At 45.1% G+C, this 27,848-nt stretch overlaps 1 protein-coding gene across 1 annotated transcript; it reads left to right on the top strand.

Annotated features, from left to right (window-relative positions):
• Positions 1-4,498: 4,498 nt before the first annotated feature.
• On the top strand, positions 4,499-27,604 carry Slc35b4 (solute carrier family 35 member B4). Its single transcript, XM_050148034.1, has 10 exons — positions 4,499-4,794; positions 11,910-12,023; positions 15,675-15,777; positions 16,890-16,939; positions 19,630-19,711; positions 19,928-19,988; positions 21,780-21,889; positions 23,016-23,091; positions 24,038-24,113; positions 24,854-27,604. Exons 1-10 carry the CDS (start codon positions 4,718-4,720, stop codon positions 25,098-25,100), a joined length of 996 nt encoding a protein of 331 aa, XP_050003991.1. The 5' UTR covers positions 4,499-4,717; the 3' UTR covers positions 25,101-27,604.
• Positions 27,605-27,848: the final 244 nt, after the last annotated feature.

Here is a 27,848-nt window from a genome sequence, read left to right as displayed (position 1 = left end):
AGAAATGGCCCAGTGGTTAAGAACATTGCCTGTTCTTCCAAAGGTCTTGAATTCAATTCCCGGCAACCACATGGTGGCTCAGAACCATCTGTAATGAGGTCTGGTGCCCTCTTTTGGCCTGCAGACATACACACAGACAAAATAGTGTATACTTAATAAATAAATAAATATTTTAAAAAATAGGACAAAACAGTAGTCCATACAATAGGAAAAGATTTTCACTGTCCCCACAAAAAGCTAATATCTAATATATACAAAAAAAAAAACTCAAGAAAATAGACATCAACAACCAAATAATCCAATTTAAGAAATGAGGTACAGATCTAAAAAGAGAGTTCTCAACAGAGGAATCTCAAATGGCTGGGAAACAAAGAAACGTTCAACATTCTTAGCCGTCAGGGAAATGCAAACCAAGCCTACTTTGAGATTCCATCTTACACCTCAAAGAATGGCTAAGATTAAAAAAACACAAGTGTTAGCACATGCTGGCGAGGATGGAAAACAGTGGACCATTCCTCCATTACTGATGGGATTGCAAACTTGTATAGCCACTTTAGTAATTAGTATGCCCATTCCTTAGAAAATTGGCAATTGATTTACCTCAAGACCCAGCTAGACCACTCTTGGGCATATACCCAAAGGATGCTGTACCCAACCCAAGGACGCTTGCTTAATTGTGTTCATTGCAGCTTCATTCAGAATAGGTAGAAACTAAATACAACCTTGATGTCCCTCAACCAAAGAATGGAAAAAGAAAATGCCGTCCATTTACACAGTAGAGTAACATTCAGCTATTAAGAATAACAACCTCATGAAATTTGCAGGCAAACGGATAGAACTAGAAAAGATCAAACTGAGTTAGGTAAACTAGACCCAGAAATACAAACATGGTAAATACTTACAAGTAGTTATTAGCTGTTAAGTAAAGGTCGAGCCATGGAACCAGAGTGGCTCACAGAAACGAGGAGGCTCAAGGGGGCGGAGGACAGCACATGGCTCAGGGGAAGTAGTATAGATTGTGGGTGAATGGGGTGTGAGGAGTGGGGATGGGAACAGGAGGGATCTGTGTGGGTGGGAGAGACAGAGGGAGAGAGTACCGGGAGAGATGCCTAGAACTGGGGAGGGGGAGGATGGGGGTGATGCAGTGCAATGGAAATTATGAGAGTGACCTAGTGAAGTGTCCTAGTAACGAGGGATACGGAGGTGGAGCTCACCAGGCAAGGCTCCCAGCAGTCACAAAAACTTGGACTTCCAATCTGTCCTACCTACAAGACATACATGCTGGGGCGATGATGGCGCAGAACTTGTGGGAGTGGTCAACCCATGACATGTGCAACTGAAGGCCCCTGCTGAGAGAGAGCCCTTGGCTGACACTGCCTAGAGGGCCAGGAACCAGAGGCAGGGCAGCCCAGAGACCCAGGATAGAACCAAACACGACTGGCAAAAAAAAAAAAAAAAAAAAAAAAAGTCAATGAAATGCTTTGATATTCTGCTATACTCATAGATCAATGCCTAGCCTAATTGTCATCAGAGAGGGTCATCCAGTATCAAATGGGAGAAGATGCAGATACCCACAGACAAATACTAGGTAGAGCCAGGGAGCCCTGCAGAAGAGGGGGAGGAAGGGTTTAGGAGCCAGTGGGGGTCAAGGACACCATGAGAATCAATTAAGCAACAAATTGAAGCAACAAACCCAGATCCTGTATGGGTCCTAAGTAGGTTTTCTGCATATTCCTTATAGTTGTGTGTAGCTTGGTGTTCTTGTGGGACTCCTAACAGTGGGACTGGGGGTGTCTCTAACTATTTCATAGATGCTTGGGTCCCTTTCCTTCCTGCTGGGTTGAAGTTTCCAGCTGTATCACAATATGAGGATCTGTTCCCAGTCTTACTTATCTTGTTAGGCTGGTTGGTGAATATCCCTGGGAGGATTGCTCTTTTTTTTGGGGGGGGGCAGGGGAGGTGCAGAGGAGGAGTTGGTCTGGGAGGAAGGGATCGGACGGAGTAGAGGGAGGGCAAACTTCGGTTGGGGTGTATTGTGTGGGAAAAGAATAAACATTGAGCCGGGCAGTGGTGGTGCACGCCTTTAATCCCAGTACACGGGAGGCAGAAGCTGGCAGATCTCTGTGAGTTTGAGGCCAACCTGGTCTACGAGAGCTAGTTCCAGGACAGGAACCAAAAGCTACAGAGAAACCCTGTCTCAAAAACAAACAAACAAACAAAACCCCTCCCCCCAAAACAAAACAAACAAACAAAAAAGAATAAACATTGAAAGGGAGGGAGGGAGGGAAGGGAGGAGAGAGGGTTATTACTAAAAACCGGAATCTGCCAAGACCGAAACGAGGAAGGAATGCAGAGCACATGCAGACACTCTCACTTTCGCTTCCTTCAGAAGCTTAAGCCTGTTTTGGTTTGCAGCTGAAACTTAGTACGATGATCAGAACATCTCTAAGTTGCTCCCAAATTTGAGCGTGTATAGAAAGTGAAGATTTGCTCGATGTGAAAGAATCTCTAGTCGAATCAGAGAAAGGGATCAGCTCTCAAACATGCAGAGGTGTCTACAGAGGAGATGAGAAAACTGTCACTGCTCAGACAGGCTTAAATGTCTTCTATATTTCGCTGGAAGTGGGCCTGATATTTCTGGGTTTGTTTTTGTTGTTGTTCAATTGTCTCGCATGTGACTCCACTATGTAGCCAGGCTTGAGAACCACTGAGAGTTAAGTAAAGCCATGCTTTTCACCCTTGGAGTTTCAGTGACAGCTGATACCTGGTCCTACTTCCTAAGGATCTGGATTTAATCAGGCTGAGATGACACCTAAAGATGACCCGCTGATGACATTAGCCCCAGCCCTGTAAGCGCTTCTTCCTTCCCTTTCTTTAAAAGTTCTCAACCTCAGCTGCAGAGTTGACCCCCACCCAGAGTGGAGGTACTTTGAGAATAACAATGTTCAAGCACCCCAGTAAAAAAAAAAAAAGTTCATATCTGGGCTGGAGAGATGGCTCAGTGGTTTAGAGCACTGGTTGTTCTTCCAGAGGACCCAGGTTCAATTCCTAGTACCCACACGGTGGCTCACAGCCTCTGTAACTTCAGTTCTGGCTTCTCAGGGCACCAGAACACAGACATACATGCAGGCAGAACACCCACAAACAAACCTACTCATGTTAGCATTTAGCGTTTCTTCCAGCTGAAGTCTCATGGTATTTGTTACTGAGCCTCTTGGTACTTTTGTTCAATATTGAACTTTTGTTCAATAGCAATAGAAAGAATGCTTGGAGATCACCAACTGAATACGTAGCCGGTGTTTTTAGGGTCTGGATTTGTACGTTATGTCTACACCTTGTACATCTAGCAAGGCTTTTCATAGAGGCAATGCATTAACAGCCCGACTCCCTAGCTCCTATCACGAAATATTAGTACTGCTGCTCAGAACTGTACCGCTTCGAATGTCTGATTTCATCCAGCACGTGATGGGTGGCAAATTAGGAGATGGCCTTGTATACGGTTTTTTTTTTTATTTCCCATGATTCATGAACAATCTGACATTTCCCTCAAGATTCACAACACAGCTGTCAATGGTATTTCAAACTTGTGACCCAAAGACCGTATCAGAATCCTCCTGGGTGCAAAGACTAAGTGCTGCTTATTGGGGCCGGCTTCAGACTTTCTGAATCATGGTTCTTGTGTATGGTCCTGAAGTCTGCTTTTCCAATAATCACCCCCGGTAATGCCAACAGATTCTCAAGTTGTGAAGCATCTGCCTTCAAAGGGAGAACAGAAACAAGAACTAAGGTGAAAAGAGTGCCTTTTATCAGTTAAATATCTAATGAGCTCGTTTAGCTGGCAAACTGTCAGCACAAGCCAGTATGTGTTCGGTGTCTCCACAAAAACCGAAACAGAAAGCAATCGATTTTTTTTATTTTATTAATTTTTTTTTTTTTTTTTTTTTTTTGGTTTTTCGAGACAGGGTTTCTCTGTGGCTTTGGAGCCTGTCCTGGAACTAGCTCTGTAGACCAGGCTGGTCTCGAACTCACAGAGATCCGCCTGCCTCTGCCTCCCGAGTGCTGGGATTAAAGGCGTGCGCCACCACCGCCCGGCTCGAAAACAATCGATTTACAGTGATAAGTCTTTTCTACAACAGCTAGTAAGCCGGGTCTATCTTCCCCTATGGTGAGTGTGGGGTGCTGAGCTGATGTCCTAAACAGCCTATTCAATCCAAGGCTCAACCTTAAAATTTTTGACTTCACTGTTTTCCAAGAAATCTGGTTAGATAAATTTCTGCGTTCTCTTAGTTTCAGGAGCGTTGTTTCAGGTGCTAGAACACTCCAATGAGTAGTTGCAGGTCTGTAATTCCAGATCCCCGTTCAACTGGTCTGGTAATGAACACGGAACTTCATTTCCCAGAAGGCCGCGCAGCATTTGATCACGCGAGTCTTCGGGAAAACTTGCCGGTTTTTTCCACGCCTGCCGCAAAGGCGCGCGGTATGCTGGGACGTGTAGTCTGGCCAGCCCTTGGACGCCCCCTCAGATGAATGGGACCGGGGATGACTGAGAACTACAGCTCTTGGGCTGGCCGCGTTGGTGGCAGCCGCGGAAGAAGAGCGGACCGAGACGGCCCTCGGGCAACGAACAGCGGGCGGTGGTGATGTTCAATGAGGGCTTACTAGGGTAGCGATCTAGAAGGGCGCTCTGCGCGCTCGCACCCTGTGCCCCCCACCGGCCATGCGCCCGGCCTTCGCGGTGGGCCTGGTGTTCGCAGGCTGCTGCAGTAATGTGATCTTCCTAGAGCTGCTGGCCCGGTGAGTGACCCTCGCGGGCCGCGCCCGGGCTCCCGGGGATGATCTGGGTTGCTCACCCCGTCCACCTCCCCACTCCTCTGCACTGGGTACCCGCGCTGCCCGCTACTCTGCAGCCCTGGATACTGCTCCATCCCTTAGCATCTAAGTGACAGGGACACCCAGGATGCTGCTGTCGTCACCTCGATGCCACACTTTGGGAATTTGATGCTTGGAGACTTTTTTTCACTTGACTGATCCAAGGTCTTAAGGAGCTAGTGGCGAAGCCAGTTCTTCCGCCAAGCCACCCTCTCCCTATTACTCATCCAACTCCTAGCACTTTTCTCCGTCCAGTTAGTGAATGACACGTGCGTGTCCGGAGCTAAGCCTTCTCACAGGCAAAGCAGTCCAGTTTTGTACACGTTCCAAAGAAAGTTTCGTTTGTGTGTACCGACACGTCCTGCAAAGGATTTGCTTTCATTGGTCGTAGAGATGATTGTGAGGACTTTACCCAAACTCACATGCAAGTGATGTGGAAGCAGATAACTACTGGGCTGTCATCATGGTCCCTGAGCATTTAGCTTATTTCAGGCTTTAATTGAGAAGCGTGCACGTTGAAGCCTAGCTGGAGAATGACCACGGCACTTTCCCAAAGGGAACAGGCTTGGCTTTGTGTTGGTGTCTTACAAATAATGTTGGGTAATAGTGTGCAAAGTTCAGTGGGCAGAAGTTAGAGAAGAGACAGGACGCTTAGGACTGCATAGCTCAAGTTAGTAATTTCAGGTTTGGCTCCATTACCCTCTGGCAATACAGACTTTTCCAGTTCCTTCACTTCTCTGGGCCACCGTTTCCAGGCGGTTCACTAAGACCTCAGTAAGGTAATAACTAACTACACATTCTGGGTCCATTGACTCTCAGAGCAGCCCATTGTTCTAGGGTTACATTGTTTGACTGAGAGTGAAACACTGTTTCTGCAAAGTTGGGTGGCCTTTTCCCTGCTTGTAAGTGGCAGAGCAAGAAATGGCCTCAAGATGTTTGTCTAACTAAGCTCCTAGCCCAACACATTTCCCAGCTCCCCTTCATTCTTTAATCTGAGTGGTCCATAGTAAGATGTCTGGTAGAAGTGTGTTTTATTCGATACTGTTGGCTTACGTCCTTTTGAAGCAAGCGGTTTACTTCAGATCAACTCGGTGTGGGTTAGTCATTGCTGTTAGCCAGCTCGCCATTTTGCTATGCAGAGTGTTGATGAAGATCAATTGTTTGCCTTGGGAGTGGTACGGAATATGAAAATGAAAGGGAAAGTTTCCTTCAAGGGAAGGAGACTTTGGAATTTGATATATATTAATATAGTTTTAAATAAAAAGGTGATATATTCAGGCCAGCTATAGAAACAAAGTCAGATAATTGCATTGAATATGGCATTACATTAAGTGGAGATTGTGCGCACTAGCTTGTGAGCTCTCGGCTAAAGTATGTGATTTCACCCATCAAAGGTGTGAGAGCCCGTCATCCCCATGGGTTCTGCCGGGTTGAGTGAGATACTTGTGGACAGCCTGTTGCACAATGATGCTGACTTCCCCTGTCTCCCTCACAATTTTGTTTCAGGACAGACACACCTTGTCTTTTGGGGATGATCCAGGAAAGTTATGAATAAATTTACCTTTATAAAGTCTTTTCACTCCTTATAGGAAAATTTATTTGGAATTTTATTAGGATTAATTTGTAAATGAATCCGATTCCTTATTTAACCTCTTTTTCCCCTTGTAAATCTGCGTTTTGGTGTGCATTTGTGGGTTTTCCTGCATTGGTAAAGAAGTGGGCTCCGTAACGCAATGCATAGTACAGCAGCTTATTCCTGGTTTGTTTAGGCACATGATAACTTCCCATGGTAGAGCAGGAAGATTGGACCTGATTAGACCAGAGGGTATTCAAACTTCCTTATAGATAGGATCTTGAAATCTGTGACGTTAATCTTGAGGAATTACCGTAGAAAGCTCATTAGAGAACAGAAGCTGGGCTTTTTAAATGGTGCCCTTGGAGCCCATAGGTGTCACTCTAAATCAGAGGCTGATGTAACTTGTTGAGAGAAGGGATTGTTGAGCCATTTTCTTCTAATTGGAAAACAAATTCAAGTTCTTGCTGACTTTCATAGACCTCTAATTGGGACGAGTGATAATTCAGAAACCCCGTGCATCGACAGCTACACAGTAGTGAGATCTTGGCTCCCCTCTGAAGGTGCTACTGGTCAACCTTCAAAACATAACACACATGTATGTTTTATATATGTGCTGTATAAACCTTCAAAATGACACACATGTGTTGAAATAAGGAGCGGCGGGGCTGCGTCCCCAACACCCCGACGCTTGGCTAGCTTATGCCCGAAATAACAACACACAAACTGTATTCATTTAACTGCTTGGCCCATGAACTCTAACCCTTACAGGCTAATTCTCGCACCTGGACTAGCCCATTTCTAATGATGTGTGTAAGCACCCCAAGGTGCGCTTACCGGGAAGATTCTAGCCTCCATCCATGTTGTCCGGGAGCAGAGCAGAGTCTGACCTCACTTCCTCTTCCGCCCAGCATCCTATTCTGTTTATTCCACCCACCTATGTTCTAAGCTATGAGGCCAAGCAGTTGGTTTATTATAATTAACTAATTACCTTCCTCCATCACACATGTATGTTTTATATATGTGCTCTCTATATATACAGACACAGAACAAATGAAGCAGGCAAGATACTGTGTGTCTTAACATCAGGATAACAATCTGAAAGATTTTATTTTTCTCCTTTAAGTTTTCCATCAAGAACATGACTTTGAACTAAATAGGGAAGTTTTATGTCCAGGAAAGAAAGAGGTGTGAACCATCTGCCTAATTCATTCTCTTCAAAGTTGCTTTTTTTTTAGATTGAAATTTGGGTTTTTGCCAAAGAAAATCCCAAGTAAGAGAAGCTGTCTTCAGTTGCTGGTTATAAGTCTTAAAGAGAAGGAAAAGACCCAGGGAAAACGTTTCAGGTTTTTCTTTGGAAACTTTAAAGTGAATTATTCCAGTTGACAGAACACCCACCCCCCCTGCCCCAGCTGAGCCAGCAGCGTGTCCCTAAAATGCTCTCTGCACTAGCTTAAAGAAGCATTGGTCATAGGATCATGGTAATACATAGGGAGGCTTAGGCATCCCATGGAAAGAGAAAAAGTAGAATTATCAAAGGACCTGATGGGAGGGAGAACAGGAAAGGGATTCCGTGATTCCTGGGTGGGGGGATTTCTTTTTGATAATATATCAACCTTGTTCATTTGCCCTGAAGGCCTACTTCATGGAGTACCATGTGACCTTCATGTCTTTAGTGATAAAATATGGATAAAGGGAAAACAGCAAAGATCATCTGAAGGATACAATTGTAAATTTTTAAATTTTAAAAATCTTTTACACAAATATTGATATCCGAGAGCACATTTGCTTAACGTGAGGCCTCCCCACCCTCGCTGACTTGCTTGAGGGAAGGCCGGACTCTGCGTCCCAAGAGTGTGAGCGCACAGGTGAAGCAAAACGGTCCACCTTCTGAACATTTCACGTGGACTGTGTTCTTGCTGCCCATGGTTCATGCTTGGCTCCCGTGTGCTTTTTTTTTTTTTTTTCTTCTCTTGAGGACGGAGATCCAGGTCATTCCCACCAGGAACTCTTCCTGATTCTCTGCAGAGTGGCTTCTCAGTAAGGACCCTGTAAGCTTTGGCCTAGGCCTTTAGTAGAAAATGGCAGGGAAGGCTAGAGAAGTGTTGGTCCTTCAGCATGGGGCCTGCCACTTGACACATGCCTTCCCACTGAATTCTCATGGCAGCAATATATAGTTTCCATCTTATACAGGAAAGGGAAAGGGTGTCCGATGTGATTTTCAGAAGGATAACTGCTGGACCGAGGAGCTCCCTCACTGGCTAAAGTGCTTGTTGCGCAAGAGTGAAGGCCGGAGTTCAGATCCCCAGATCACATGAAATACCTGTAATTACAGCCCGGAAAGGCAGTGACAGGTGAACCCCAGAGCAAGCTGGCTATCTCTGTGAGCTCTGGCCTTGATTGAAAGAGCCATTAAGGGTGATTCTGGACATCAGCCTTGGCACCTCAGGCTTCCACATGTGCGTGTACACAAGCACACCCCCACACATGTGCACACTCACGTGCACACACACATACATGTACACACATACACGCACACCTGTGCCCAGAGATGCACGCACACACACAGGGGCACAGGGGAAGGGCAGCTGCACTGGACTGATGACTCTCAGTGTGTAGGCTTGTCTTCATCCTGGTTAAGTTATGTGGCTGCCACTGTTAGGTGCTTTTCTGGACGCTGTTCGTTCACACAGCAATAAACCAGTGAGACAAGCACTCGCTGTTCCCATTTTAAAGAAAATTGGATTTAGGAGTTGATTGGCTGCCACATCACACAGTGAGTGGCAGAGATGCTCTTGCATGTCAGTAGGAAACTGTGGGGGCACCGTCGTTCTCAGCGCTGGGCTGCAAGGCTGCAACGAACACGGAATACACATACTCTTGCATGCAGAAGCACAGGAGTGCCTTTTCCCACAGGGATGGAATAGGGGACCTTTAAGAGCATAGATTCCCAGGGCCCCAGCCCAAGACAGTGAGATCAGTACTAGGAGAAGGGTGAACCTCTTCTCCTCATTGTTCATTCATTCATTCACAGTCCTGGAGATTGAACTCAGCGCTTCCTGCATATAGGCAAGTATTCTGTAATGTCACTAAGCTATCTCCCTAGCCCCTCTACTTTTTTTTCCCTTTTAATTTTTAGCCAAAGTCTCCCTGAATAATGCCTCGCCCACCCACACTGCTAGGCTTCCATGCATGCACTGCCGTGCTCAGCCTGATCCATGGTTTCTGAAGACCAGCCAGGACAGAGGGGACCAGCACCGCTAGGAAGATCCGGAGTTAAAGTTCTGCTCTCTTGTATGACTAATGGTTTGAATTAGATTCTTGAATGAGGTGAATGTCTTACACGATTGTTTATGGATTCCTACAAAGTTTAGCCTTTTCCCTTGAACCCAAGAAAGACAAATTGAACTGCATCTAGAGTCATAGTTTTCAAGAAACCTTCACAGGCTTAAGTACAGCCCTGTGTCGCTTTGAGCCGGTGAGCCTCGCTCTGTGGGAGCGCTGTGTTCCTTGGCCATTTCTATGCTTGTGGGGTTTACGGATTTGCACTGGGAATATAGCTCAGTGGTAGAGTGCTTGCCTAGTTTGCTGACTGGTTATATGTGTCAACTTGACATAAACTAGAGTCATCAGAGTGGAGGGAGCCTCAATTGAGAAATGCCTCCCTAAGATTGAGCTGTAGGCAGCCTCTGTACGGCATTTTCTTAATTAGTGATTGAGGGGGGAGGGCTCAGCCCATTGGGTGGAGTTTCTCCTGGCTTGGTGGTCCTGGGCTTTTTAAGAAAGTAGGCCATGGGGAGCAAGGCAGTAAGCAGTATTCCTCTACAACCTCTGCATCAGCTCCTGCTTCCAGGTTCGTGCCCTGTCTGAGTTCCTGCCCCGACTTCCTTCAGTGAGAAGCAATGATGTGGAAACGTAAGCCCAATAGAGCCTTCCCTTCCGAGCTGCTTTGGTCTTGATGTTTCATGCGGCAACAGTAACCCTAACTAAGACACTAGCATGGTCAACACCCCAGCGCCATTAGTCTTTAGTATTCACAGCACCAGTAGGGAATGGAGTTGGCTTTAATAAATAGCCCTGTATTAATAGTATTAATATAAAGCTGCTTTTAAAAGCCGGTTCAGTGGGGTCAGGTGGGTGGGAACGATGAAAAGATAGACTCTGAAGCCAGCTAACTAGTCTTAGGGGGTAGTTTTGATGCACACTTGGGATGTCTTCAATTGCGGCGAACTCCCTGACCAGCAGGAAAGAACAGCCACCACACGAGGATTCTTCCCAAATCACGCTTTATTGGAGCCTCTTGGTTAAAGGGAGAGCAGAAAGCAAGGGGCCCCCAGTTCTGAGCTGTAGCTGCTTATATAGGGAGTCTGCCTAGCAACCTTTGATACTTCCACTGCTTCTCTGGAGACCCACTGGCCAGAAAGAAAACAAACATCCTTGTCAATTACAGACCACAAGGAAGTTCCCCTGCTGGTCAGGGGGAGTGTGGGCAGCTAGATCACAACAACTCACCCTGTTTTCTGGTGGAAGAACTGCAACCTTTATTATGGTATCAAGCGAGGCCGGGGCCAAATGCCATCTTGTAATGGCAGCCACTCAAATCGACTCCCAGCATTCAATGATAGAACAGAGCTGGGGAGTGGTTCAAGAAAACTGTTTCTAGTTTCACAAGACTAATTTTCAGAATGCCTCAGGAGGGATGTCAGAGATAACTTTCATACTATGGAGTGCCTTCCTAATAGTCACCGTGGAAGACTCCTGCTCTTCCATAGATCGCTGAAGAGGACCTGTTGAGTTCCAGGAATAGCTCTTGACTAGCTAATGTCTTAAAGAGCCACATAAGGGTTGTGGAGAACCGCCGTGTGCTACAGTAGTATTTCTCAGTCATTTTTAGCTTACTATCCCCTCCCCAGAACCCATTTTCGACAGTTTTCCTTAATCATACTTCCATAGATACAACATTATGTTGATTTGTGTGCTGATATGTATCTCTATAAAATAGCAAGCCTCCTTCCCATCCCCAGAACTATTTATTGCTTTCTGGGGACACTGTCTAAAGTCACTCCCCTACCATCAAGTGACCAGTAGAAATAGGTGAACATTCCAGGAGAAGTCCAGCATGGTTTTATCCTTGACTAAAGACCTTTTGAGTGTGTGTGGGGTGTGTATGTGAGTTTACTAGGAGATTTCCTGCAGCTAACTAGGAAAGCCATCTCATGTTTCTGTCAGTGAGAGAAATTCTAAGGCAGGGCCTGCTACTCCAGGAAACCCAGACAGTAGAGTTAGGCATTCCCTGTGACACACAGTGTCAAAGTGTGTGACCCATGGCATGTGAGAGCCAATATGAGGAAGGACCGAGGCTGCAGAAATCTATCCTGCTATTCTGGTGCCGTAAATATAACAGGCTGTGGTGCATTTTATCTGAGTTTGTGCCTTGTGTTTTTCATTTCTGCTCTTCATTATCCAGGAAGCACCCAGGATGTGGGAACATCGTGACATTTGCACAGTTCTTATTTATTGCGGTGGAAGGCTTCTTTTTTGAAGCTGACTTGGGAAGGAAGCCACCAGCTATCCCATTAAGGTATGGCACATTGAAGACCTTGAAGGTGGAGCCTGGACAGAAAGTATGAGGCACGTGTTCCTCAAGTTTAGGTTATGGGCGACAGTGGCGCCATTAGTTTTATGGATTGCATTGTTATGCTCTAGAAACCTATTTTTAGAATAAAATCCCTGCCGTAAATAGCAGTGACGGCAATAAGTGTGTGTGTGCATGGTAGGGTCAGAAGGATGCGGGTGATCACGTTCTCACAGTCGTGTCTTCGACCTCTGTGTTTAGAGTTATTGATTATGCTAAGAGTGGTATCATTAAACACTGTGAAAACAACTGACTCTTGGAAATGAAGAAGCAGTGAGTATACAGCCCGGCAAATTCCCGGATGTCACCGAATTGGTGCTCACAAATGGGTAATTTTATGTTGTGTGAATTTTGCTTCAATGATTGACAAGCTAAGAAAAAATTGTTAATGCCAGACTCTGTTCCATCAGTCCGGGTTTGCCGTAAGTATCTTCACACAGGGCCAAATACGATTTTATGTTGGAAAGGCTGGAGCTAGAGGTGTCCTCCCCATGGCAAGGGTTTAAGTGGTGTCACTCAGTTCCTTTGGGAGTGACATTCCCAAGGAAATGTCCCCAAGTGCTCAAGCTCATCCTTGTCCTCCACTGCCTTCCAAAGTAGTTTGCTGAGGTTATTAATATTGTACCTTAGTTTTTTTTTGTTAATGTAATACTAAATATTTTAATTTCTTACTATTGGGTTTAGTATTCCCATAAACTTTTCTGTTCCTGCAAGCCAGCATGTGCATCATGGCAGTAATCCCACCATTTAAAAAAAAAAAAAAAAAAACTCAAGCCCGGTGGTGGTGGTGCACACCTTTAATCCCAGCACTCGGGAGGCAGAGAGGCTGGCGGATCTCTGTGAGTTCGAGGCCAGCCTGGTCTACAAGAGCTAGTTCCAGGACAGGAACCAAAGCTACAGAGAAACCCTGTCTCAACCCCCCCCCCCCCCCCCCCCAAAAAAAAACCCTCCTTTCCCTTATCTGCTTTTATGGATCAGGGTATTTGGTGAAAACATAATGTACACACACACAGAGCACCCTTGCTAGCTCACCTCTGTCTCCTTCTTCCATTTCAGACTCTATTTTTTTTTTCTTTTTTAGACAGGGTCCTCTCACTATGTAACCCTGACTAAGCTGAAACTTACTTTGTAGACCATGCTTGCCTCAAACTCAGAGCTCACCTACCCCTGCCTCCCAAGTACTAGAATTAAAGGTGTGTACCAACATGCCTGGCCTACCTCTGCCACCTTATTATTGCACCCTTTCCCTCATGTTGTCCCTCATGATCTGTCCTAATTGTCATATCCCCATCAGGTCCCCTTACAGTGACTATTTTATGTTCTGCATGTGAATTAATAATCAAAGTTTTGCTCAGGCCCTTCATCCCCCACAAACAATTTGTAGTACATGCTATCTGTCTTAGTAGCTACAAGGAAGAATTAATTAGCCTGGAAGATTTTGTTAAACTCTTTTTTCCAATGGCATCTGTCAGGGACCAGCCTCCACAAAAATACCATTCTCCAGAGTAGAGGCGTGGGGATCTATAAATATTAAAGAATACGAAGATGTGAACGAAAATAATAAAACACAGAAACATATAGGATACTATTGGGAGGGAATTTTTTAGTGAGTACTGAAAATTTGCCTGTGTTTAATTTCCAACTGGTTATCGTACCTCTGACCCCAAAAGGCAGGGGATAAAACAAAAGATTGCATCAACAGACAAATTGAAAGTCAAGGCTACATTCTCCGCTCACACCCCGGAGCCCTAGACTCAAGCCCCAGACCAAACCCTCCTTAGGCAAACCGTTCCCTGGGTGGGATCCCATTTCCATAAAGGGAACTGGAACTGAGTTGGAACCTTAGACTTTCATTTTAGCTGGGAACCAACTACTTCCCCGTTTCAGGAGCTGGAGGTCTGGCAATTAGCCACACCTGGTGACAATAGCCTTGAGAGAGCAGATCTAGGTGGGGCCTTTGTTTGAGGTAGAAGTAAGATAACCTTGAAGAGCTGGAAACAAGTCCCCAACTCTCTTACCTCTGGCCTCTTTGTGCCCCCACAGGCGTCTCCTCAGGCAGTCAGGCAGGCTTCTCCTGAGAAAATTTGACAAGCCTTGTAAAGTGACTAGAAGTTGTGAGGCAGCCGCTACTAGTGGTCTTCATGCCTGTAGCACTGTGCTCTGTGTTAGTTGTCAAGTTACTTAGACTCTTAATGCAGCCTTGGCGCTGTCTGTCCAGCTCTCTATCTAACCAGAAACAAAGAGAAGATGATGTGGGGGTCACTGTTTTTTTATTCTTCTTAGACACAAAACTGTTTAGAAATCTGTGCCCAAGGTCAAATATTTTATGAACAATATAAAACCATTGTTTACGTCTGCTCTAGATTGTCTAGGCATTTATTTAAAAATTTTTTAAAAATATTTTTGAGTGAATCATGAAATTGCTGTTATCTAATCCTTTTTGACTTGCAAAAACATGAATATGGTTTAGCTTAATATTTATGAAAGACATCTTGAATATTTTCTAGATCAAGATGAAAACATACAAATATAAAAATTTTTAATCCATTTCCTTATTCATAGTATTCATTCACTTACTCATTTATATGTGTCTTTTCTAAGTCTAGATTATAGGATTTTTTTTTTAAGACAGAATCTCATTTTGCTGGATGTGGAACTGAGGATGACCTTGAATCCCTGATTCTTCTGTCTCTAAGTGCCAGGATTATTGGTGTCCGGCCAAGATGCCCACTTTATATGTCATTGGGGGATCGAACCCAGGGCCTCATCCGTGCTAGTCAAGTTATTCTTGCCAGTTGAGCTACATACATCCTTAGCCCTAGGGTTTCTTTTATTTCAATTTTTATTATTATTTTAAGACTTATGAATTCTCAAGTGACAAAGTCTCTGGCTAGTCTTGGTGGCACATGTCTTTAATCCCAGCACTCAGAAGGCAGAGGCAGCACACGCTGGTCTATATAGTCCGTTCCAGGCCATTCAGGGCTACAGAGAAAGACCTTGTCTTAGGAAGAAAAAAAAAAAAAGAAAAGAAAAGAATGAGAGAAAGGAAACAAGACTCTAATTTTAAGTATAAGTCCCAAAAATCAAGGGCTATCCTTGATTTTAGAGTTACTGGTTCAGCGTATGAAATAATTTTCACAGTGGCTAGGTTAAACATGACAAATCTTTGAAATTTGTTTTTTTTCAAAATTAAGAAAAATAATACTGTATAAATATACACAGGAAGCACTAAGGAAATTAACCACTTTCAGATTCTCTAGAGACCTATGAAAAGTATCTACAAAGAACTAGTACATTAAAAGAATTATCTGTCCACATAAAATGTCTTACTATGGATTAAGTTTGTAAATCCTAATTATAATTCCCTTGAAAAACATTCAAGCGTTTGTTTATACACATTCAGAAATTTGAATTTTCCCCATGCTGGTCTGACTCAGTGAAGTATGCATAGATATCCTTACTATTTGACTTTATGTGATAATGGTTCTCTATACTCAATTAACAGAGAGGAAGGAAGTCGGGTGACTTTTAAACCAGGTATATGTATTTCTATATCAAAATTTCTTGAAAAGTGTCTTGTGTTCTCTCTCCTTGCAGGTACTATGCCATCATGGTAACCATGTTCTTCACTGTCAGCGTGATGAACAACTATGCCCTGAATCTGAACATCGCCATGCCCCTGCATATGATATTCAGATCAGTAAGTGCCAGCTCTCACGTGTGTCCTCTGAAGAGCATGGTGAGGTGGGCAGACCGAGCATGGGACAGAAACAGCCAGTCTTATAGGAAGTCAAGTCTAGGGCATAATGATAGGCTTGCTTTGAGACTTTGAACAGGATGGGAAAGTGGTAAGTGAATGGCTTCCTATTATTTATCTGAGGTCTAATATATGACTAATAAAAGTAAAATTACGATTTCTCTGGGAAATAGATTTACTTCCTATTTCCCTCATCTGGCTTATTTTGAGCTCACACTTACTACTGAAGCTTTTCTTTACCCTCACCCCTGCCTTGCAGCTTTCGCTTTGTAGTTCAGGCTGGCTTGGAACTCTCCATCCTCAGCCTCAGCCTCCTGAGTGCTGGGTTTAAGGGCTTGTCCCATCACACGTGGCAGGACAAGGTTGACAAAGGGGATTTCTCTCAAATTGTAACCCATCTTCTTTACTTCTGTGTGATAAGCTCTCTCTTAGCTGGTGTATAAATAAGAGCAGAGTGTTCCCAGAGCGGGCATGCCATCAAGGAGTACGTAGGTGGAGTTGCAGCGGCAGACTGCAAAAACGGGTGGGGGTGGAAATGACATTATCTTGTTGCCTGAGATTTTTGTGAGATTAAGTGTCCTATGCCTACAGGGCTTGCATGAGATAACCGTAACTATTGGGGCGACCTACAAAGCACCAACACCGTAGCCCTTCCATAAACTCTTGTTGATTGACACCTTTCTAGGGAAGGGGGAGATCCCTGCATGACTTCTTTCATTATGGAGGTGGGAAAAACTCAGTAGAAGTTCTCTACATACATTGTAATCTAATATACATGAAATAGGTGGAGAATTGATGGAAGTAGCTCTAAAGTATCATCTAGCCCTATTAGTCATGCTTTTGTTAGGACCAATTCATCAGAACTGATCTTTTTTCCCACTGTATCTTGCACTGAATTTTTTTTTTTATTTCTCATGACAGATTTTTTTGGCCTCTATTCTTTGCCTTAGTGACTGTTCATCCTCCCGTGTTTCCCCATGTCTGTTTTCTTACTCATCGGGAGTTCTGTTTTCTTCCCTGGTGCACTGAAACAGTCACCCCGTCTTCTTTTACAGGGCTCCCTGATTGCCAACATGATCCTAGGAATTATCATTTTGAAGAAAAGGTAACCACACACCTCCGTGTTTTGTATATGGATGTGATATTCCAGGTCACCTCTGCGGACTGGGCACCTTTCTTTTCCCACAGTGGGTGAAAGGCTGCTCTAGCTCATCAGCCTTTCTCTGAGTTCTTTCTCTCAGAATCATGGGTAATGATGACTTTCCTAAGGCAGCTGAGCAGGCCAGCGGCTTTTCCTGTGGCTTCCTGTGGGGCCAGGCAGCTCTTGTTACCGCTGGATCTTCAGTGCCTTGCCAACCTGTGAAAGCAGTTGACATGAAATTTACTGTGCAGTATGATCACCACCAGTAGCCACATGTGACTCTACGTGTGGACTTACATTTTCTAAGTGAAATAAGATGAAATATTTTCTCACTTTTACTAGGCACATTTTAAATGCTAAGTCGCCACATGTGGCAAGTGGCGACCATACTGGAGAACGCGGCTATGGAGCATTTCCAGGGAGTGGTCACGGAAGGTCTGTGGGTTGTGCTAGAAAGTGCTTTGTTGTTTATTTTTATTCTTGGCATTCCTGGGGCTAGATCCCAGGGTCTCGTACATGCTGCGAGCTTTCTTATTAACCTGCATATTCAGCACACATGAGGTACTCATCAGTGTACTGTATGTAATGAACTGGGGAATAATTTTATGTGTGAAGAGAGTTTCCGGTATAGGCCCAGATAGACATGAAGAAGGAGCAGAAGGCTTGGGGTTATTCTTTGTAACTGCTGCCAGCGGGGTGGTTGTGGTAGGACTGGGGTGGGAAATGGCAGGAACCGCCTGGAATGCTTTTCCAAAGTACCCACCTCTCACTTGAGTCTCAGCCCTTACCACTGAGGGGAAAGGGACATGAGGGAGAGACAGGATTTCTCAGGGGAAGGTCATCTTCATTATTAAAACCAAAGTAGTGCCATTGATGCTGTGTTTTCAATTGTCCGGTTTCTGGTCTCGGGATTAGGGCTCCCTTGGTGTGGGAAGAATCTGCCAATTCAGGGAGGGAACCTAAAGGAGTTTTGTTTTTGAGATTGTTTTTTGAGACAGAGTCTCGTTAAATAGCCCTGGCTGGCCTGAAACTAGATATGTAGACCAGGCTGGCTTTGCACCCACAGAGAGTCATCAGCCTCTGTCTCCCAAGTGCTGGATTAAAAGCCTGTAGTGCCATACTGTTTGGCTAGAGCCTAACAGTTTTTAAGCAGTAAGGGCTGTATCAAAACAAGGACAGCTGTCCCATCTTGCTAGACTCCTTGTGTGTCCCCTTTATCTCTGGAGGCTGTGGAGCCCAGTGCTGCTCCTTGTGAGTCTCCTCGGCCCTCTCTGCCTTTGTGCAGACTTTAAATGGCCAGATGTTTTGTTGAAGATGAAAACTGTACTTGGTTGCTAGACTTAGACTTCACCTTAGAGACCTGGGTTTCTTCCTAAGCTTTGATGTGTGTGTGTGTGTGTGTGTGTGTGTTATGACAACTGTCCTTTAAATTTATTAATTATAATTCACACTGTCAGGGGCTCTGCTCAATACCTGTTTTCCTTAAGAGTTTTGTTGGAATCTGTTACCTTGGGTCTGAGCCTTTGACCATCCGTAGAACAGAAATTTCTCTAACTTTTCTATATTTATTTATTCTTCACCTCCCTCCTTTCCTGCCTTTATCCCTCCCTCCATGGAGTCCACGATCACACTGGGGGCCTAGGAAAATGTCCTGCTGCTAATCTCTGATTCAATTTTACCTTCTTATTTTTTGAACAAAGTCCTTTGGAGAATTTAAAGACCATCTATATTTTTCTTAACCATTATTTTGGCTTAATTTTTAAACTACTCAACTTGATGTTTCTGCTGCACTTTTGCTACACAAGGTCTTATTAGCATCTACTAACTATATGCATTATGGTAATTTCATACATACATACAAATGCATTTTGATTATATTCATCCCCAAACCCTCTTGCCCTTCTCCCACTCCTGCCGAGCCTCTGTTCTTCCCAGCTAGTCCCCCTTCCCTTTGGTACCCCACTTCTCTGTAGTAGGCCTCTCCTGCATCCTTCTCTCAGTGCTTCAGCCAGTCAGATCAGCTCTGATGAGGTATTGTCATCAAAAGATACAGTGCCCTTGGGAAGAAAGGAAGTGATGATTCGTTCTGCAAGTTTAATTTCTTTTCATCCTTCCTGGGGCCTTTCCCTTGATTACCAAGGCTCTGAGGGGGATCATAATGATACCATTTTAGTTAATGGAAATGTCACTATGATGCTGCCCTTGGCTCTACAAATTGCATTTTCCTCCCTTTATCCCACTGTGCCGACATTTGACAAAATCATTTAAGTTATTCAGACTGTTTTTAAAGAAATACCTTCCCTGAAGAATGGACATTATTCCCCAAGTTTTAACTCTTGTCATTTGTACCTGATAATCTGTTGTTCCTCTTGAATGGTGTGCGTGTTAGGACATAATTCTGGGCTCCTAGGATCGGAGAAGCCACAGGTGCGAGTGCACTGGCTTCTGGAGAGCCGAGTTCAGTGTCATGTGCCATCTGGTATATGTACGTCTTCTGGTTTTGTTTACTTTTTCAGTTTCTGTAACAACCTACTGGTTGACACTGTTGACACTACAGAGAGACTGCAGAGGTTTATGTTTGAACCACAGGCTGCCCGACTGTACGTCCCCTTCCGTGGTCCCTCTCCTAAGGCGTTCTTATCCTTGTTTTACAGATACAGTATGTTCAAGTACACCTCCATTGCCCTGGTGTCTGCAGGGATATTTATTTGCACGTTTATGTCTGCAAAGCAGGTGGTAAGATTCGGCTTCAGATCATTTGTTTTCTCTGCCTGTCATCGGGCCCCATTACCAGGTACCTGTAAAGAAAGAAAGGGATCAGAGTGCTTGTGTAATACAGGAACTCAGCTCTGCGAGAGTGGAAAGAAGTGGACAGCAGAAATGTGCCCCTTGCATCTCGGATGTTGTTTGTGGTTCTGGTCCCTGTTCCTAGTATATTTTCTTATTTCCTAGACTTCCCAGTCCAGCTTGAGTGAGAAGGATGGATTCCAGGCATTTGCATGGTGGTTACTAGGCAAGTACAGTAGTTACAAAAAGCTAATTACCTCTGTCTGCACTTTTCTTTGCTGAGTTTTCTCCTGTGGGACATGTTTCTTGGCAAGAACTTGAGACTAAACAAATTATGCTAAGGAGGAGAGTGACACCTGGGACCAATATGTCTCTGAACCTTAGTGTTCAAAAAATTAAAAGAGGGCCATGCTGTATGTGGGTCCATGTTTCCATGGCTGTCACTGGCACAGGGAAAGTCTGCCGTTCTCCTTAGGAGCACCGTGTGGAGTCTTCTGTTTCTTGGTGGCCGGTCCGCTGTCGAGAAGGGCGAGTTAGAACTCTTGGTTGGGTTTCCCAGGGACACAAGAGCTTATTTTCTTCTTAAGTTCACTGCTCCATATGGCAGTGTTCCCAAGTCAACTCTCGGGAGAATTTTTAAAAACACAAGTATCTCTATGTGGAATTAATTAGACAGCTCCTGCAGAGCCTCGTCCTCGCTTGGATTTGGAGGGAAATGTTTGCAGGAGTAACAGGAGTAGATTCACACTGTTTGGGTGGAAGAAAGTAGCAGCGAAACCTTGTGTCCCCTTATCTTGGCTTTGGACTTTAACCCTTTAGCTTGCTGAAAAGGTCTCTGCACTATGGGGAAAATACTTACCCAATGGGAAAATTCTCCAAGATATGAACATACTACTCATAGGGAAAAATTAATGTCCAGCAATTTCATACCCTCGTAATATAGCAGTCAAAGAAAACCAAGCACAACAGCCTTTCATTTGTGACTCACCGTATTGGCAGGATGGTAAATGGCGCTGCCACTCTGTGAGGGCACAGTGACAGCCATTTTCATAAAAGCCGTTGGCAGAGGGAAATCGATTGCCTTTCTCCAAAATTATTGTGTATTGAGCTTTTTTAAAGGTCTTAAAGTTTTTTTTTTAAATGCTTGACTCAGCAGCAGCTCCATATATGAAAATTTATCCTAAGGAAATAATTAACATTTTAGGTATTTGTGTTGATCGATTTCAGTGAAATAACTGGAAATCTAACTGCTCTCATTGCAAGACATTTAAGTGTGATACAGCCACAAGATAGGGTCACACGTTGAAAACACATTTAATCCGGGGCATAAAGGAAAGGTTCAGAAGAGCCTCCTGAGAAAAGCACGGTATAACAGACATACGGACAGGTATCATCCTCTTTTTAAAACTGTTGCTGCCTTTCAATCCATGGCTGTCCTGTCAGGAATTGCAACTCCTCTGCCATCAGCAGCGGTTAGGCCACAGGAGCTGCAGCCTGAGGGAATAGAATTCCCTCAAGCTCAGACTCTTTCAAAGCTAAAGGGAACTTAACCAAATCTCTGTCCCCCTGAAGAACTCAGGATTCAGAGGTTGAGGTGGTGGAAGCCTGCTCCTCAGAGAGGCTGAAGAGCAAGCAGTCACCTCCTCTCCTTGCTTCTCTCCAGAAGCCCTCACGCTGCTCCTCAGCCCTCCACCTGCCCCTCCCTACCACTCTGTCAGCTAGTTGCTGACGCGGCCTCCTGGCCGCAGATGAATTTTATTTACTCAAACGCGTCTTTGCACCATTAAATAAATGTCCCAGAACATAAACAAAAGTAATACACCTTAAAATAATATTCTACAACAGACAGTCTTACCCTGTCTTAGTATACAGAAATACACATAAGGGTGTGGAAGTGGGAAACTGGAGAGGATTTCATGGTGGCATTGACCCTATGTGATACAGAACTGTCAATAATACTGTCTCCTTAAGAAAATATGTCAAAAGGCATCTTGTAACTGCCCTTTGTTCTTTTTAGGCATTGGAGCCCTGACCTTTGCCCTGCTGATGTCAGCGAGGATGGGCATATTCCAAGAGACCCTATACAAACAATTTGGGAAGCACTCCAAGGAGGCATTATTTTATAATGTAAGCAACTTTTTGAACCCTGCGAAGGTGAAGATTTCTGATTTATGCTGTGCTATGCCGAATGAAATCTTAATGTAATTGACAGATTGTGTTTTTGTCAGTAGCCAACCTTTAGACCAGTAACGGAAGTGCTTTAGGCAGGGGGATAATGTGCGTTTGGAGTGAGTTATTCATATGAGATGATCATGATCAACCACATAAAACATTGAAGGGTCAAGGAACCAAGGCCCACAGAGATCCTTTAGTAAAATTGTTAAGATCAATATGGAGAGCCCAAGGCAAGAGGTCAGGAGTGTGGGCATCAGTGGGGCAGCCCTGGGGTTGGGTCTTGGGGGCCTGAGTTCCTTCCCCAAGGGGTTTTACTCATATGAGAGTTCAGTTCACGGCCTGTCCCTGAGCTGCTTCATGTTAAGGGGTGACCCACACTCTCCCCTGTAGCTCTCCTCTGCCCACCCCCTCCTTTATTGCTATTGAAATATGCCCAGAGAGCTGCCCCCCAAGGCTGGGGTGAGATGGTGAGACCGGTCCCTCTGTGTGCAGTTAATCCGAACGGGCAGTTTGACACGTTAACTTGGAGCTAGAGTTTGTGGCTAGGGAGTTTTAGAATGTAAGCCTCTCATTTGGCTCGTATCTGCCACTGAGAGCCAGGTCAGGCATGGTGACGGCTCAGCAAGGGTCACGATCTCACGTTGTGCTGCTGTAGTGAGGAGGATGGTAGTCATCGGGTTCCTTACGTGTCCTCCTCCTCTTTAGTCTCATCTCATTGTTTGTTTCTCCTTGACCTGAGATTGTCTTCAGTCTCTTGTATGAGTTTCTAAATTTTTTGAAATCTTTGTGGCCCTTGTAATTTTCAAATCCAGTATGGAGCAAGTCCTTTCAGACAAAATGTGCTGAAGCCCCACTTTCCCTTGTGGAGGGGAGGATCCTACTTCTTCGACTTTCTCATTGGTGACCATCAGACTCCATAAGATGTCACGCCATGTGATGTCAAGGGCACACAGGCCCTGACACGTCTACCTTCGGGGGCTAACTTGCTTGTTGGACGGCTCCGAGTCATTATGAAGCTACCCTAACTGTTCTGGAATAGCTTCATCTTTACCTTCATGAGATCCCTTTCTTCCCACAGCACGCCCTTCCACTTCCTGGTTTCATCTTCTTGGCCTCTGATATTTATGATCATGTCATTCTGTTCAATAAGTCTGGTAAGTCTGGGGTCACGTGGCCGTGTTGCCTGCCAGTTTCTGAGGCAAAGCTTCCGTTTTGCATTTGGCTCGAGTACAGCTTTCACTCATGTTTGTCTGAACCTTTGCACCTTCCGGGTGTCCGCATGCTGCTTTGAGTCAGTGGTTGCAGCAGCAAGGGCCTTGATGGCTCTTTCCTATGCCCTGCAAAGGAAGGCGGTCCTTTCATCTTGAGAATGCAGACAAGTAGTAGCAGCCCTGGAGCCAGTTAGGTGGCAGCCGGCTGTCTCTGTGTCTCTTCTGCCATGAAAGGCAGAGCTGCTCGCAGATCTAAGCTGCCTCGGCACCAAGCAAGAGGGAGCAAAATGAGGACAGGCCTTGCTTCCTAGCTAGCTACAGGTTATATAATTGAGATAAATTCATCACAAAATTAAATTAAACAAAAGAATGTATGAAGGTAAGCTGCTGCTTTTTAGAGGGGCTACTGGGGAACTGGGTGCTAGACGGTCATGTATCCAGTCTGATCGTCAAGAGTGTTTCATAGATAGGTAAACACTTAAGAGAAACCGTCCTCGAATCAGGACTTTATGGTGCACACCCCGCAGGTAGTAGGTGCATTACATTGTACTGTGTTGAGCCTGCTCTGCATATGCAATGTTGTGTCTGTCATTTGACCTAAAACTGTGTAAAAGTCGGTGGTATGTAAAGACCCGCAAGGCCCTGACTTAGAAAGCGCCATTTCTCGTTATTTCCACCGTAGTTGTGAAGAACCCGGAGTCCCACAGAGCTCTGACTCTTACTTAGCATAGACCGGAATCAAGATGAATAAAGGGATGTATGGGTCAACTTTTTTAAGGGAAATAATACCGCTGTTCCTATTGCTGTTGTTACCTGGATAGCCTTGTTCAAAAGATGAAAGGTTTACGTGTTCAGCTGGCATGACCGCTTCCTCTCTTCACCTCTGCAGAACTCTACCAAGTTCCAGTCCTCAGTGTGGCTGTGCCCATCATGTGGTTCTACCTCCTCATGAACGTTGTGACTCAGTATCCTTTTGCGGGCTCTTTTATTCATGTCTCCGTGTTGTTTTCGCAGAGGAATGGTCGTTCTAACAATGGAGGGGACCTGAGTTTGGGTTTCCCTTGACTTCTGTAGTGAGCTGCAGACGGGTAGATCCACTCTGGAAACTTCTTTGTAGACAGGAAAGAGGCTGTAGTGATGCAGCTCAGGTAGGTCCCGCAGGGAAACAGGACTCCACGGATGGTTTAGAGCCAGTCATGCCAGGAGACGAAATGAGCTGAGATTCTCTAAGTTCCTGGTGTCCTAAGATACTGTTCATTATTTCATGACTATTAAAAGTCGCTGCAAAGTTCTGAAACAAACTTCAGATTAAGACTCATTTAAAAGTAATTATATTAATAGAAGGATCTTTCCATTCTAAAAGTTGTGATGTCTTTAAAATATTGAAACAAACTAAGGTTGCCTGCCTCCTTCTGAAATCACCACCTAGGCTTGCTATACAGAGCCCCACTTTGAAGGAGAGAATGGAGGCCCGAGGACGAGACGGAATAAAGGTGAGCAGGACCACCTTCGTGAAACTGTAATGAAAGTCCATAGTAATGGGCTGTTAGGAAGGGCAGGGCTGGACTCTTTCAGGAAGTTCTACTGAGGAGGATTCTCAGAGTGGCTCTTCGTGTTCTCTCAGCATGTCAGGGTGAAGGCGGGAGTCGCACCTAAAGCTCCCTCCCTGACTGTTTACAGAGAACAGCCTTAACCAGTCCTCCAGATATGTGTGCATCCGGGGTGTGTTCATCCTGACAACAGAGTGCACCTCGCTCACTGTCACGCTGGTTGTGACTCTGCGCAAGTTTGTGAGCCTCATCTTTTCCATCCTGTACTTCCAGAACCCGTTCACCCTGTGGCACTGTCTGGGCACCTTGTTTGTGTTCATTGGGACCTTAATGTACACAGAGGTGTGGAAGAACCTAGGGACCACAAAAAGTCAGCTGCCAAAGGATGACAAGAAGGACTGAGGTCTGCCGGGGACAGACAGAGCAGTGTTACGTGGTAGAGGCCTCGGATGCAGATCTGGTCATCATTTCACTTTGGTTAATGCGAGATTACCACAGTATTAAACCCAGCTGGCCAGAGCATCTGGGAAGGATGAGACGCATCTGCTTTTCCTGGCCGCCAGACAGCGTTTGTAGACTTCGCATAGGCATCCCTGAGACAGAATAAACAACACAGACAAGGCTACCAGGCAGACTCTCGGGTAGCCTCTGCATTTGCTTTTCTGTTTGTATGCCAGAACATCAGAAACACACTTGTTGAATTCCAGGTCCTCCGAGCCACTGGGTTTCCACCCTTGTTGCTACTGATGGTGTTATTGTGACAGCCATTACCCTTCTGTAGCTGTGTACCTCTTTCCCCATCACCCCTCCACACTTCAGCACTTTACAGTGTAGCCCATGTTCCAGGCACAGTCGGGCACTGAGTGATATGGTGGGCATGTGACAAATTAGACCCCGGGGATGATGCGGCTGAACTCCCTCCAGTGCGCTGGGAAAGAGGCGGAGCCCTGGTGATGTATGAGCTGGCTGCTGCTGATGCTGGAGTATCACTTTATTATTTTAATCAGTGCAAGGACCACATGCTTCCTGTACCTGCTGCTTTCTGCTCTTAGAGCGGTCCCGCAGCGCTCGTGGCATACTAGAAAGGAAGAAAGGTTGGGAGTGGACTGAGAAGAGGGAGCCCTTTCCATCCATCTCCTCTATGAAGCTCCTCAGCCAGTTACAGACATGGTGACGGAAGCATGGCCCGGCACAGCTCACTCCATCAGCGCTCTGAGAGACAGTTGTCCCGTGAAGCCACACACACTCATTTTTCAGGTGTGTCTGGGACAAGCTTTAAGGCCCGGTATTTAGAAGGCACCTCTTCCTGTCACTCTTGAGAGCCGCCACCTGTCAAATCACTGATGAGTAGATGGATACATAGGTGTGAGTGTGATGTATGAATCAGGTCAAAGCCCACTACCAGAGTGAGGTCTTGTTTTCCCGTAGATTATCAGACTGTTCCTGATGGGTGTGGGTAGGAGGCTGCATGTGAGCAGAACATGTTTACATACAGAAACACGCCTCCTTCTGCTGATTGTTCTGAAGGTCTGGTTTTCCTGTCATGGATAATCTTGAGAATGAGTAACCCTGTCAGATAGCACGTGTGTGTGTGTGTGTGTGTGTGTGTGTGTGTGTGTGTGCCCTCAGCTGGACTGTATGCGACTGAAGAGTGTGTTGTTTCAGTTCCTCTTTTCTCCACTTAGACCGAGACCCTCATTAACCTTACTTAGCTGTCGGCTCCTCGGCAAGCAGCTAAACTTGCTGTTTCTCTTGCGTATAGACAAAGGCCTTTCATCCTTTTGCTGTGTGTAGACTGTGCTCTTAAACTGAGACATGGCTCTCCATGTCTCTTAGACTCACTGTAGTTCTTGATCCCATTGTCTGAAGATTCTTTGATGGGTCTGAACGGCAGCAGTAAAGAGAAGTGCCCCAATCCTCCGGGGCCCTGGGGAAGGCAGTTAAAATGGCCTTGCTTTTTTGTTACATTAAATACAGGTACTGATTCTCCACCTAAGTCCCCAGGTTTACAGACTGATTTGTTGTTCCAGCCGTTGACAACTTCCCAGTGCTGGTAATGCTCTATTCACAAAGACGCCGAATTAGATGCGAACCCCATTCATGGACCCAGAAACTCCTTGTCTGCTTTGAAATATGTGGTGTCGCTTGGCCCAGCCGTGCTATAAATACCAAGTGTTAAATGTCCCCTTAAAAGGCTGGAATAAAGTGGTCTCTCCTTCCTGTGTAACAGGAGAATCTGCCCCTGAGGCTCCATTCTGATTACTCCTAACAGGACCGAACCTTCAGCTTCCCTGCACTCTCCTGTCCATCCCGTGAGAATGATGCAGTTTGTAGTTACCTGAGACTGGCTGATGTAGACAGGATTGAACCATTTCAGAATGTCTGTCCCTCTTAATAGGAATACTTTGTGAGTCTTATTAAAGGAGATGTAGGGACAAATAAGAGGTCAGAGCACTCACAAAACAAAATGTTCAGCTGGAAGGACAGAGCACACAAGGGCCCCAGCCTGCTTCCTCCTACATGCTAATTAGATAGAAGAAAATGGATTTAACAGACACTGCTAATACTTTGTAGAATTGCTTTTGTAAAGTGTTTTTTGTTTTAATTTTCATTGTATATTTTCATTGCACATGGGTCCTGTAGGGGGACATTTTCATACGACTGAGCACATCCTCCCCCTCTGACCCCCCTTCCCCCTGCTGTCCGCCCGTGAGGCCCCTTTCTTCCTCTGTACAGTTTTGCTTCTGCCTTCAGATCACATGTACATCCATGATTTTCTGTCTCTACACAAAGTCTAGGAACTGCAAATGAGAGAACAGTCTGATGTCTGTCTTTCCTACCCTGGCTGGATTTGCTTACTGGGATTCATCTCCAAATCCATTCATAAAATCATTCTTTAAAAAGCTGTTCCTCTGGTCTGGCTCCTTTTTCCATGCAGATTGTAACAATTTTAAAGGGGCAAATAAGCCATCTTATCAAGGCTTCACTGGATGTAGAGATATGTCTACTAAACGTCCTTTTCTTTCAGCTTCAGAAACATCATGTAGTTTCAGAAACTCAATGCAGAGCTTAAGACAGAAGCGTACTGTAGAGCAAGAGTCAGCCAGCACAGGACGCTAGCCAGGAAATGTACTGTTTCTGTGTGCCCAC

This window comes from Alexandromys fortis, unplaced genomic scaffold (assembly GCF_014885135.2).
Source record: "Alexandromys fortis isolate MF-2015 unplaced genomic scaffold, M_Fortis_MF-2015_v1.1 scaffold_57, whole genome shotgun sequence".
Taxonomy (NCBI): Eukaryota; Metazoa; Chordata; class Mammalia; order Rodentia; family Cricetidae; genus Alexandromys; species Alexandromys fortis.
The sequence above is the reverse complement of the archived record's forward strand: the minus strand, read 5'-3'. Positions and strand labels throughout refer to the sequence as shown.

Coding starts and splice junctions, on each gene's coding strand:
- Slc35b4 (XM_050148034.1), top strand. CDS start 4,718: ATGCGCCCGGCCTTCGCGGTGGGCCTGGTGTTCGCAGGCTGCTGCAGT. Junction 12,024..15,674: donor CCACCAGCTATCCCATTAAG/GTATGGCACATT, acceptor CTCTCCTTGCAG/GTACTATGCCATCATGGTAA. Junction 19,712..19,927: donor TTATGTCTGCAAAGCAGGTG/GTAAGATTCGGC, acceptor CTTATTTCCTAG/ACTTCCCAGTCCAGCTTGAG.